Source organism: Aotus nancymaae, unplaced genomic scaffold (assembly GCF_030222135.1).
Source record: "Aotus nancymaae isolate 86718 unplaced genomic scaffold, 86718_ANA_hifiasm-v0.15.2.pri h1tg000039l, whole genome shotgun sequence".
Classification (NCBI taxonomy): Eukaryota; Metazoa; Chordata; class Mammalia; order Primates; family Aotidae; genus Aotus; species Aotus nancymaae.
In genome coordinates this window covers 1,004,432-1,015,988 of record NW_026988453.1, presented here as the reverse complement: position 1 = coordinate 1,015,988, position 11,557 = coordinate 1,004,432, and the positions used below count along the sequence as shown (strand labels likewise).

The window sequence follows — 11,557 nt, the reverse complement described above, 5'->3', positions numbered from 1 at the left end:
CCAAGATGCTGGTCCGGGTGATGGTGCCGCCCTCCCTACCCGCCCCTCCTCCACGTGCCACCATAGCTACTCCTTGGCGATGCGTGGCGTGGGTCCAGGGCGCAGTGGGCGCCGGCGGTGGGGGACGCTCGCTTGATTCCCAGCCGCTTGAGAAAACTGCGTGGGATTGGGGCTGTACATGGGGCACATAGGGGTTGACGCCGCCTCCACACCTGCCCCACAAGCTCCGCCATACAGTTTAGGGTCTGTACGGAACAGATTAGGAGCGGCGAACCCGAGCTCCCTGGCTTTCTCTTTTCATCCCAAATCCCGGAATGTAGCTCCGACTAGATCTCTCTTCCTACCTAAACACTTGCCTTCGCTAACTAGTCCCACCAGCCGGTCAGTCCCAACAGTTTACCTTTTAAGCTCCCCCACCCCTGACTTTCCTCTTTCCGCCCCGGCCTCCTTAGCTCTTTCTTCTAGAATCTCCCCTATACCGGTCAGGTTTCGCAGCCAAAAAGGGACAGTCCTCCCGGGTTCATCTTGTATGCTCATCAGCGAGGCCATCTGATGGATGGATGGCGATATCCACCCGAAAACGCTTGGGTGCTTTCAACTCATCCCTGTCCAAACCGGATTTAACCTCTTTGCGGTCACATACTGTTTTAGGTATTTGGTAACGACGTGCATTCTACACACACACACACACACACACACACGCAGACGCACACACACTGAAGTGCGCACTGAAGCTCACACGTTAGAATACAAATTTCTGCTAGAAGGATGTGGTCGTTAAGGATCTCCCCATTCCTTCAGAGTTCATGCTTCCTTGGTTAACACACTCTTTTATGCCTGTAGTGCCAGGAAGGAGAGCTGTGAATCTGTGCATTTTGCGTCATGAGCCCAACCTCGAAGCTGTTTGTGGGTACAGAGGCCAACCCAGTGCCCTGGGCACCCCAGCACACATCAGAGCATCCAGAGGTCCAGGGTACACTGGACATTCCAGGGACAGCTCAGTCTCTGGCTAAAGATAGCTGCGGGTTCTTCGATAACCTTTTTCTCAGAATTCAGCCTCTTCACAGAGGCTTGCAAAAAGAACGTAGACTTTCTCTGCCCTCCATCCCCCACTTAAATACCTGACTTTTTTAATGAGAGGAGGGGATCGTTTTGGCATCCAGGATTACTTCTTAATTTTGCAGAGTAGTGAAAAAATAGCACCGATTTTTCACTTCTCCGCCATAGACATCCAATCCACAAACTCAAGGCATGACTTGAGTGTTAGAAAAGATGAAATGGCAGGTGTCAGCCAGGAGTGGAGGGCGAGGTTCCTTTTGCACTAGCCAGGGGCTGCGTGATCTCAAAGTGCTCATAGGAAGACAACATGCCAATTGCCATTTGTCTGGTAGTGAGCTCTCTTCCTCAGCCTTGTCTGAAGGCATAACTAAGATCTGCAGATTTCTGATAGTGGAACCGTGTGTGCAGAACAGATTTTGCCAATGCCTTTGGAGAAGGGATGCTGCACTGGAACAAAGACCCACTCCAGGCCCAGAGAGCGCCTCCACTTCTCAGGGCACTGTTTCAAACACACCCTGATTGGGAGCCTTAAATTTTACTTGAAAAAATAAAAGCCCTTCTCTTCCCTACTTTCTATAAACAGTGGGGGCAGTGCTGCTTCTTGAAGAGAGAGGAGTGTGCATCATGATTCACCTGCCACGAGAACCGCTGCTACAGAAATCCATCTTCACACCTCACCCTGGCACAAGATCCCCCAGTTTCCTTTGGATCGTTTCACATAAGAAACAATCTAAAAGTCAATTTCAATTTTCCTTGATTTATTACACTCTGGGGCAGAAGGAGTCTCCAGAAACCTTGAAAGTCGAGCAGCACCAGAGTTGATTTAAACTCTAAAGTCTCTAAGCAAGTCTCTATTTCTTGGCATCCACATGTGTTTGTATACACACACCTAATAAGAAACCTGAATTTTACTTTACAATGTGCGAATACGATATAGCTTAAAGCTCTTGCAGCGAGACCCATTTATGTGGCCATATTGTATTTAACGTGGGAGTACCCGCCCCGCTGCCACCCCTAACGTGTTGTTCACCATTCATCCCTCTAGAACTACAGCAACCTCAGCCCTCCTTCTGGCTCCAGGAGCAGGGAAGAATATGAGCATCTTTCTTCCGCAGTCCGCGCCGCAGCCCCCCAGGGGCTCCTTTGCTGTTGTTACCCTCAAGGCTTGAAGTTCTGCAAGGAAGAATTGACAAGAAGAATTACAAATGTCCCACCTAAGGGTCCTTCGTGACCAACACCCTTTCTTTTTTGGCCAGTTTCCTACCACAGGAAGTGCACTGGGAGGAGGAAAAAGCTGACTGGAGGAAAGAGGCATCTTTCCACCTGCTGAGGGGCTTTCTCAGAACAGTCTTACCTCAGACCTGTCTTCAAAATGAACTTCCTTTCTTCGTTCCCCTATTCTCCAGAAAGATGGCGTTTTAGACCCTTCTCTTCTGGGTGGCTGCTGAAGAAACACTGTCTATGCCCCCACACAGAAAATGGCCTTGTTTATCTTCAAATCGAGTAAGAAACATGGAACTAGCTGGTTGCTTCTTGACCAAAAAATGGAAAGGAAGCCAGCTCCCGGGAATCCCTATGCCTTTCTGGAACACTGCTTCTATGATCACAACGCTGATCACCTCTCCTGCTCCTCTCAAAGTAATTTCCAGATAGGACAGCACCGGTCCACAGACACCACTCTTTAATATCACTCTGTAACCCCGCAGGGCTCAGGGGCAGCATTACTTAGGGCATCATGGTTAGAGCACCAGCAAAAGTAGGGCACTGAAAAAGCCAACAATTTGGGGAGACATTTTAATAGTTGACATTAAAAAAAAAGAGAGACATAATCAAGAGGAAAATTAGAATCTTACTGGGCTTGTTTTCACTTATTTCACCATTAAGAATGGCTTTTATTTTGAATTGAATGTGGGAGAAGGTGCCAAAACCTTTGTTTGCTTCAGATTCCTAAAACTTATTTGGGCCACAGGCAGAACCTGAGGCAGACCCCTGAGATGTCCAAGGACCTTTGATCCCATTGAGGGAAGGCTGGGAGTCAGCTCTGGGCAAAGCCAGTCTTCCAAGTGGGTAGCAGCCTCGTTTTTCTGAGCAGCTGCAACTGGTTAGGAAAGGGCTTCCTGGGGGGCTGCTGTCCTCATAGGAAGCAGAGAAGGTATAAAAAGAAGCTCCTGTAAGCTCCTGGCTCAGGTTGGAGACTGATGCCCAGGGGCATCACTGCAGTGAATGAAATAAGTGTACGGCTAATAAAATGTTCAAAGATAGATTTTCCTAGGAAGTGCCAAAAGAAATACCGGAGGAAAGGGTGGGGTGGGGGGGAAGAAAGAATGGTCTAAGTGACACATCTTCAGCGGCCTGACCCTCAAGTCAAAATGATTTAAAGTTTTTATTGAAAGAACAGATGGATGATGAGAGCATTTCTTGATGCAGGATGGCACTTCTTGAGCACTCATATGCTGCACAATATATTATATCAATCTCCGTATAGCTCAAGATATAAATAAAATGAAGAATGTACTAAAACTCTTCTATTTGCCAGCAACCCGCCTTGGATTGCTAACACTGATGAGAAAACAGTAGGAGAACTGTGGCTAAGAAAAACCAAGAGCTACTAATGTGACCCGATTGCTACTATTTATTTAATGGAACAGCCATTATTTTCTTTCTTCAACATATGTGTCTGATAATGAAGCAAAAAGAAAAGAAAATAACTATCAATGTGGCATTTCAGAAACACACAAACATTTGTTAGCTTTTTCATTTTATTGATGTTCTTTTAATATATGTAATTAGGAATATGCCAGTGTTCAAGTACTAATAACATAGTAATTCTGAACTAGGGCTTTATTTTTTTAAAGAAATACAAGTACAGTTAGAGAACAGAGATGAAATTGTTGTCAAATATAAAAATATGAATTGAACTGCTTCTTTTTAGATGGATCTTTAACGTTGACTTGACCATATGGACACTGCAGAAGAAATAAAACAAATTATTATTAAATTATTTCATAATCATCTTGAAAAAGCACACTTCTCATGGTGACAGAAAGAGACTGTTAACAATTTTATATAGGCCATTTGATCTATCAGGTCCTCCAGACTAAGAGAAGAATATTGGCAACCTTGGGCAAATGGTCCTAATTAGGTCCAGGAAACATTTCCTAAATTCATTCTTCCAACTTTAAGAATTTTACTGTCAAAAATCCACTTTTAGAAAAGCTTCAAGTCCTCGATTCACAAAAAAAACTCGTATGCATTTGATTAGAAACAGTTAAGGTCACAGGAACATACATAAAGTGGAAGGTTTAAGGTTTAATCCTGTCTACAGCTAATACATGCATTTAGTGTCTATTCTTTAATTATAAAGTGAGCCAGCTAAAGGAAATTACACCTTCTTGCACCAAAACATACAAAGTGCTCTGTAAACAGAGGTTGTTACCTACTTATAATCTTGATCCTATAACAATTTACCTCAGTACTATGCCTTTAAGAACTAATAGTGAAGAAGCAATTCCCACTTATTCTTTGCTCATAATAGGGAAAGAGAAATTAGTTTATCTTCATTAGTGAAATAGAGAGGTATCCATTGAAATAAACATTTTAGGAAATGCACAGCCACTACATGTGGGATGATCGAGTTTCACAGTTATTTCAAACACAAACTGGAAAAGAGCCACAGAAAGAACCAGAGAGAGAGAGAGAGAGAGATTGAGAGAAGGAAAGAAGAGAGGAAAGAAGGGAAGGAGGGAAGGAAGTAAAGAAGAAAAAAAATCATTATCTGAAGGAAACCTACCTCTCAATGCTGGGTGAGTTTCTATTTATTCAACTAATAAAGAAGAGGGATCTAATTTGCAACATTCTAGATTTCTTTTCCTGCCCTCTTTGTACTTACCTAATGAAAACAACTTATTTGAAACCACATGAAAAGTTTTATTGTAATAAAGAGCTCCCATGAATTTCAAATCACAGCATTTCAAGGAACTGATGCTCACAGTGAAACATGGCAAAATTCCATTAACTTTCAAGCTCCTACATTGGGTACTAAGGACTTCATTGTTGTTGGCTAAAGTAGCTTGTGAAAAGTGCACTCCAGGTCTATTTGGCTTTTTTATTTGACTTGTTGTTCAAATAATAAGTATTTACGAAGTTACAGAAGCACCGCAAACTGCTGCTGTAATGCGAGAATTGCTACTCACATGTCTGCAAGCAGAGCCACAACATTCACCTCTTTGCAAGTGGGCAATCTGTGTAAGCACCAAATAGCCAGTAGCTGGATCCACATAGTTTAGCTGGCCAGCCTGAAGTGCAATAAAATGAAACAATTCATTAATCTCAATATTCATCATATCTCCTCACCATAATGTCTACTCATAAAATACTGCAGAAAAATTTTAAACAATATTAAACTTCTTCCCAGCAGTTTTTGTGGCACTTGCAATTAAAGACCAAATGCACTCCAGCATTATACAGAATCCAACTTTATGTGACATAAGGAGAAAATATACAGTTTGAGAAAAATGAGAAGTTGATGGAAAAACAAGAACTCCTCTGTACCTAATAACTATGTAGCCACTGCTCTGATATTTTTCATTTGGTTTCCAGGTAACAAGCTTAATAACAGGCGATTTAAATGATTTTAAGAGCTTAAGAGGCTGAAAATGAACTTTCACTCAGAAGTTGCAGTTGGAATTTCAGTACTTAAAATATGTGGATAATGATTTAAACTTACAGAAAAGGTGCTAATCAAAACCAACGGTCCTTACAGAAAAGTATTACCTTTGCTATTATTGAACACTTTCTTTACCTTCATGTGTTACTCCATTGCACATTTTATACTATTTTTTCCTTGTGTTATTAGTTGTATTTTTAAGTGAAAAAAGTATTGTTTTAACATATTAACACTGAATACTTTCACAAGTTTGATCAAAAGAAACATTGTACTATTTCAAATGTCAAGGAAGCATATTCTATCTACATTCAAACATGACTTAAAAAGGTGTCTCAAGTACTTTGTGGGAAGGGCAAAGTAAATAACATAACATTTTCTGTGGATTTGGGTCATTTGGGTGATATTACTTAGCCTTGGGTTTTCGTAGAGGAACTTTCCCACGGACTTTTTACATAACCCTTTTACCATGCAGTAACTCAGTGCATCAATCTTGTACAGAGCCTTTTTCTTTAAAATACACGTGAAACTTGCATGTCTTCTGACAAACACATTTTTGTATGAACCACCACCAACTTCTTCAGTGTCTAACTTACTGGCTGAATATCTTATTCTGGTTGAGGTTTTAACCCAGTATGTTTCATGAATAAAGTGTGTAGCAAAAGAGCAGGTACAGTCGAAGTCTAGTCTCACTCTAAGGTATTCCAGCAAACCTAGAGCAGGGCAGGGCAACAGAAATCCAAGCAAGTCCCCAGACTGGTCTGAGAGCGACTTCCCAAATCCAGTAGGACCACAGAAGCAGATTACATGAAATCGGGAGCACTCAGCACTACTTTAGAATGACCGATTATCAGGACCTCATTTCTTTATTTATTTACAAAGCTCGTGTTTGCAGACTTGAAAGAAAAACAAAGAAACACTAGGAACTCTGTAGCAAGCTTCTTTTCACTTTTCATAGCTTCTGGGAGTGTTCTGAGGGCAATTATCTGGCAACCTGGAAGCCAAATGGATTGCTCCTGCGCATGCGCCTGGTCTACAGCTTTCCATGTTGATTGGGCACCTCTGAGCTTGCTGGCTGCCCACACAAACTTAATTTGTCCTCAGTGAATGAGCCTCACGTAACGGTGGCCACAGACAAAGATGAGGCAAGTGTGCTGACAGTTTGACTGGAGGGCAAGATGTTCAGTGATGCGCATTGGTACCGGGAGAAACATAACAGAGCTATCTGCCTTGAGGCTGGAAGAAGGACCATTGTGAGGGGGCTCTGATTTGTCAAAAAAGAACAACAGCTTGTTATTTATTGGACTTAACTTATGGTCTCTTGGATAGTCATTTAACCTGTGATACTGACACTGATCAAACAAGTGTGGATTTTCCGAGTGAGAAAAAGTTCCTTTCCTTCCCTGGACTGATTGAAAGTTTCTTCACACGCCACTGGTGTTTGCTCTAAAGAGAATAAAACTTTTCTTTAATATCCACCATATCTACGTGGTGAAGTGTGAGAACAAATCACATACGTTATTTTTAAAAGGGGAGCGTAAACAAGAACAATCAAAAGCTGCCAGTCGCTTCCTGATGAGTCTTTATTTAGTTTCAACACTTGAATGGGTCAGACCGACAGTGGGTTCTCAGGGCCTACTAACTGTCATTATTTAAATAAGTCCATTTTAGGCAACCTCCGAGATTCTCTTCTCTACCCCTTTGGCTCAAGTCATACCATATAATACTAGCCCCATCAAGTGCTGGACGCACACACAGCTTATTAAATAGGTTTATTTCATACTGCTTTTCTATGTTTATGAAGTCAGTTTCTCTTTTTCTGTTTCTTTTGTAAAGGTAATCACATAAAATGCTGCCTTTAAACTCACGCAGACCGTGTTAGAAGGCATAAAGGGAGATAAGTTTAGATACTGGTACTAACAAGTCATTGTCAAATCCGCAAAACAGGAGAAAACAGCCCGAGTGTGTAGGAAGAATGCAAACACCAAATTGTAGTTTCCTCTGCTCCGTTAAGAGTTAAGAGAAACGACGAGAAGGTAATGGAAAAATTAAAATGAATGTGTCAATGTGTTATTTTTTAATCATAAAAATCACTGGATGGCTAAGTGTTCAACTGACAATGCAGAATAAAACACAACACACTTCTGTTGTGACTTTTCAGTCTCTCCACCTTCTCATCAGTTCCTTAACACCCCCTTCCGCTACACACACACACACAACACACCACAAAAGAGTGGTAGTGGAGTTTAGCCCTGACGCTGATCGGAAAACAAATCACTCATGCTCAAAAGAGACGGGGTAAATAAACCCTCTGTCTAGAACGCGAACTGTGGCCAGTCTTCCCGCGAAAAGGTCGGGAGAGGAAGCTTGCGTGCGTGCGCGCGTGTCAGAGGCCCGAGGCAGGACCGCGCGAGCGTCCGGCTACCTCTTCCTCAGCCGCGCGGCCTGCGGGTCCGGAGAGGCCCGGGATGCGCAGGCGCGGAGGGGCGGGGCGGGCCGGGCAGGAGGGGGGTCTCACCGCGCAGGCGGCCGCGTGCAGCTCTGCGATTCGCCGCTCCGCCGCAGTTAACTCTTCGCTCCCCGAAGGCCTCGCCGCTGTATCCGGCCTACCCGGCGTGTCGGGCCCGCCGCAGTTTTCGTCGTTAGCAGAGCAGTGGGTTAAGCTGAGCTGCTGTCGGAACCCAGCTGGGACCCAGAGAGGTGCTAGCGGCGGGGCGGCTGGAGGTTGCCCCCGGAGCGCGGGACCCACCAGCGCCCTGATCTGCCTACCCGCCATGGCGGCCGCCGGCCTTGGGAGGTGGAGCACCCGGCGCTGGGGCCCGGAGGGGCGACCGACGCGGGCCTGGGCGCCGCGAGCCGATCTCGGGGCGCGCGTGGCCGCCGCTGCGTGGGGTCAGGTCGCGCTGCTGGGACAGCTGGTGGAGGCCCAGGGACTGAGCCTTCTGCCTTTGCCACCGGGCCCGCTGCGGAAATAAAACGGGCTTTTAAGGCGGATAACGAGGTTCTAATGAGCTGCCGGGACGGGGAAGAGCCTGCTGTTTCCCATCTTTGGACTTAAATTCTAATTCTAAGCTTTTTTTTTTTTTTTTTTTATCCACCCCCAAAGGCTGAAAGGTGGACATTTTTTCTCATGTCAAACTGGACTTGGGATCATTCAGTATAATCTGCACGACTGTTAAGATCCCAGGAAGTGATCAAAAGACCCGAGCTTTGTTAATAACCACCTTGGGCCTATCTAGAAAAAGCTGAGTGTTTCCAGGTAATACGTGATAGGAATAAAGGTGGAAGTGGAGCTTTCATGGCTTGATTCTTTCGCCCACCCTTAGAATAAGGGCACACTGAGTAAGAAAAGGTGTTGTGTTCATGTTGCTGAATATTTACAAAATCCAAACTAAAACTATATTTCCTTTCAGATGGATGAAAGTTATCTTGATGTTGTCACAGAATTGAATTTGAGAAAATTATCGCAAGCCCAGGAGGTAATCTCAGGTGTTAGGATTAAATTAACACCACCTCTTCTTCCTACCCCCAGTCTGGGTTTCATGTAAAGGAGGAACTGAGGCCAGGAATTGATCTTTGAGAACAAAAGTGATTCTTCAGTTGTGCAGGAGAAAGGTGCTAAGCCACTATAGGCCATCACTAGACGTTTTTTGGTTTCTGTGTTTACCATGCAACCCTGTAGTCAGATTTTCATTGTCTTAAATCTTAGTAGGAGCTGATCGAAACAACTCTCTTGGTTCAGTACAAATTCTCAGTGAGTTAATAAGTTGGAATTCTATTTTGCAAATCGACTTTCTTTGTGTTGGAATAAAAAATTAGGATTTGGAGACTGGTCAGTAATCTGAGGAGAGTTTAAAATCTGGAAAGCGAAGGAGGGACTCTAGGAAAAGCTGTGGAAGAGTGGGACCAAACTCGAGATCACCAAAAATGAGCAACTGTGATATTTCTCACATTCACCATAAGTCAGGTCCTCCTACCAAGAAAAACCTGAAATTGATTTATTGCATTGTCTTTAAAATTGAGGATCAGGATCCACTGATAGGCCATGATGTGGATTCAAAGGGTAGGGACAGCATTTTACAGGAATGAAATAGACTAGACCAGATTTAAATAGAAAATCGATATCTAGGAAGAGTACATATTGTTACATGAAACTTCTTTTAATGGTGATGAGAGGGTGGAAGTGACTGTAAAGGGCTTGAACAACAGAGACCTTGTTGGTAACACAGTAATTCTGTATCTTGACCATGATGGTTACACAAATTTACATGTGATACATTGTTTTATGTCAAAACAATGTCAAGCTATACATACATTGTTTACTGTCAGATTCCTGGTTTTTATGTGGAGCTATACGTACATTGTTTTATGTCAAATTCCTGGTTTGCATATTGTACTGTAATTATGTAAAGTGTAAGCATTGGGAGAAACTGGGTGAAGTAAATATAGTACCATATCTGCAACTGCTTGTGAATCTATAATTATTTCAAAATTTAAAAACAGTAATTTTATTTAATTTTTTTTTTTGAAACAGAGTCGTACTCTGTTGCCCTCTGGAGTGCAGTGGTTCAGTCATAGCTCACTGCAATCTCTAACTCCTGATTTCAAGTCATCCTCCTACCTCAGTCTCCCGAGTAGCTGGAACTACAGGTGTGTGCCACCACACTTGTCTAATTTTTTATTATTTGTAGACACACGGTCTCCCAATGTTGCACAGGCTGCTCTTGAACTCCTAGGTTCAAGGGATCCTCCCACCTCAGCTTCCCAAAGTGCTATGTTCACAGGTGTGAGCCACCACGCCTGGCCTAAAAACAGCAATTTTAAAGAGATGTAAAAGTGAATTTCAGATTATTTGGTAAGGTAGATTACAGAATTAACCAAAACCTTTATTTTTTTTTTTTGTATCTTCTATTCCCAGTATCGTTTAGATGTTGAATAGATTACCTGCCCCCTTCAATTTTCATTTGATCTTCATACTTTAGACTCAGTGTCATTTCTCACCAAGTAACTTTCGTTATGTCTCTGTTTTAGAAACCCTCCTCAGGGCTTGACCTTTAGCTTATGGTATCCTGTGTTCATTTCTCAGATTCTCTGTGCTCAAAGTAGACAAAACTATATGAAAGTGGAGGCACTAATTCCCATCTTAGAGTGGTACATACAGTTTGAATTTTATTTGGAAAGAATTTACATTTAGATTTGCTCTAGAAAGAGTCATTTTTGTGCCACAACTCTGTGTGTAATATGTAATATTTGATATATTTTATAACATATCATTTGGGATATTTGTGTTAATATTGAACATGCTTGTTATGTCAGAGGTGGGGAGATGAGAGAAATGCATTCCCTTATATTTCATTGATAGTAATTTTTAAATGGGTACTAGGACTCTCTAGGTCGCGTGATGTAGATTACACAACTCAATCTGGTTATAATAAAAGGAATGTGTTTGCTCATACAACCATGAAGCATGACTTGATTCAGGAGTCACCAGGGCTTGGTTTTCATTTTTCTGCCTTAGCCTCTTCAATGCTAATTCTCTTTTCAGGCAGGCATTTTTCTCATTGAGGAAACACAGCTGCAGACAGCTCCCATGGTTTCATCCTTTCTGGTCCTTGTCCAAATTAAAAAAAAAAAAAAAAAAAAAAAAAGTCATGAAGCTCCAGGATAAGAGAAGCCTTTTTTCCCTTCTGAAAGTCCTGTCGGCCATATCTTTATCATGTGCCCATTTTAGAACCAGCCTTTGAGTATAGGTTATACTTAAGCCATTCAGGGTCTATCGCTGGATCTGCCCAAACCTGTTGCTGGAAATGACCCCTGAATTAATGCTGGGAGCAC

At 42.8% G+C, this 11,557-nt stretch overlaps 1 protein-coding gene across 1 annotated transcript; it reads right to left on the bottom strand.

Annotated features, from left to right (window-relative positions):
* Positions 1-3,806: 3,806 nt before the first annotated feature.
* Positions 3,807-8,519, bottom strand: CUNH1orf53 (chromosome unknown C1orf53 homolog). The gene is made up of 3 exons (XM_012459216.2): positions 8,241-8,519; positions 5,253-5,354; positions 3,807-4,025 (listed from the first exon to the last, which is right to left on the bottom strand). Exons 1-3 carry the CDS (start codon positions 8,496-8,498, stop codon positions 3,954-3,956), a joined length of 432 nt encoding a protein of 143 aa, XP_012314639.2. The 5' UTR covers positions 8,499-8,519; the 3' UTR covers positions 3,807-3,953.
* Between the last annotated feature and the right edge of the window lie 3,038 nt (positions 8,520-11,557).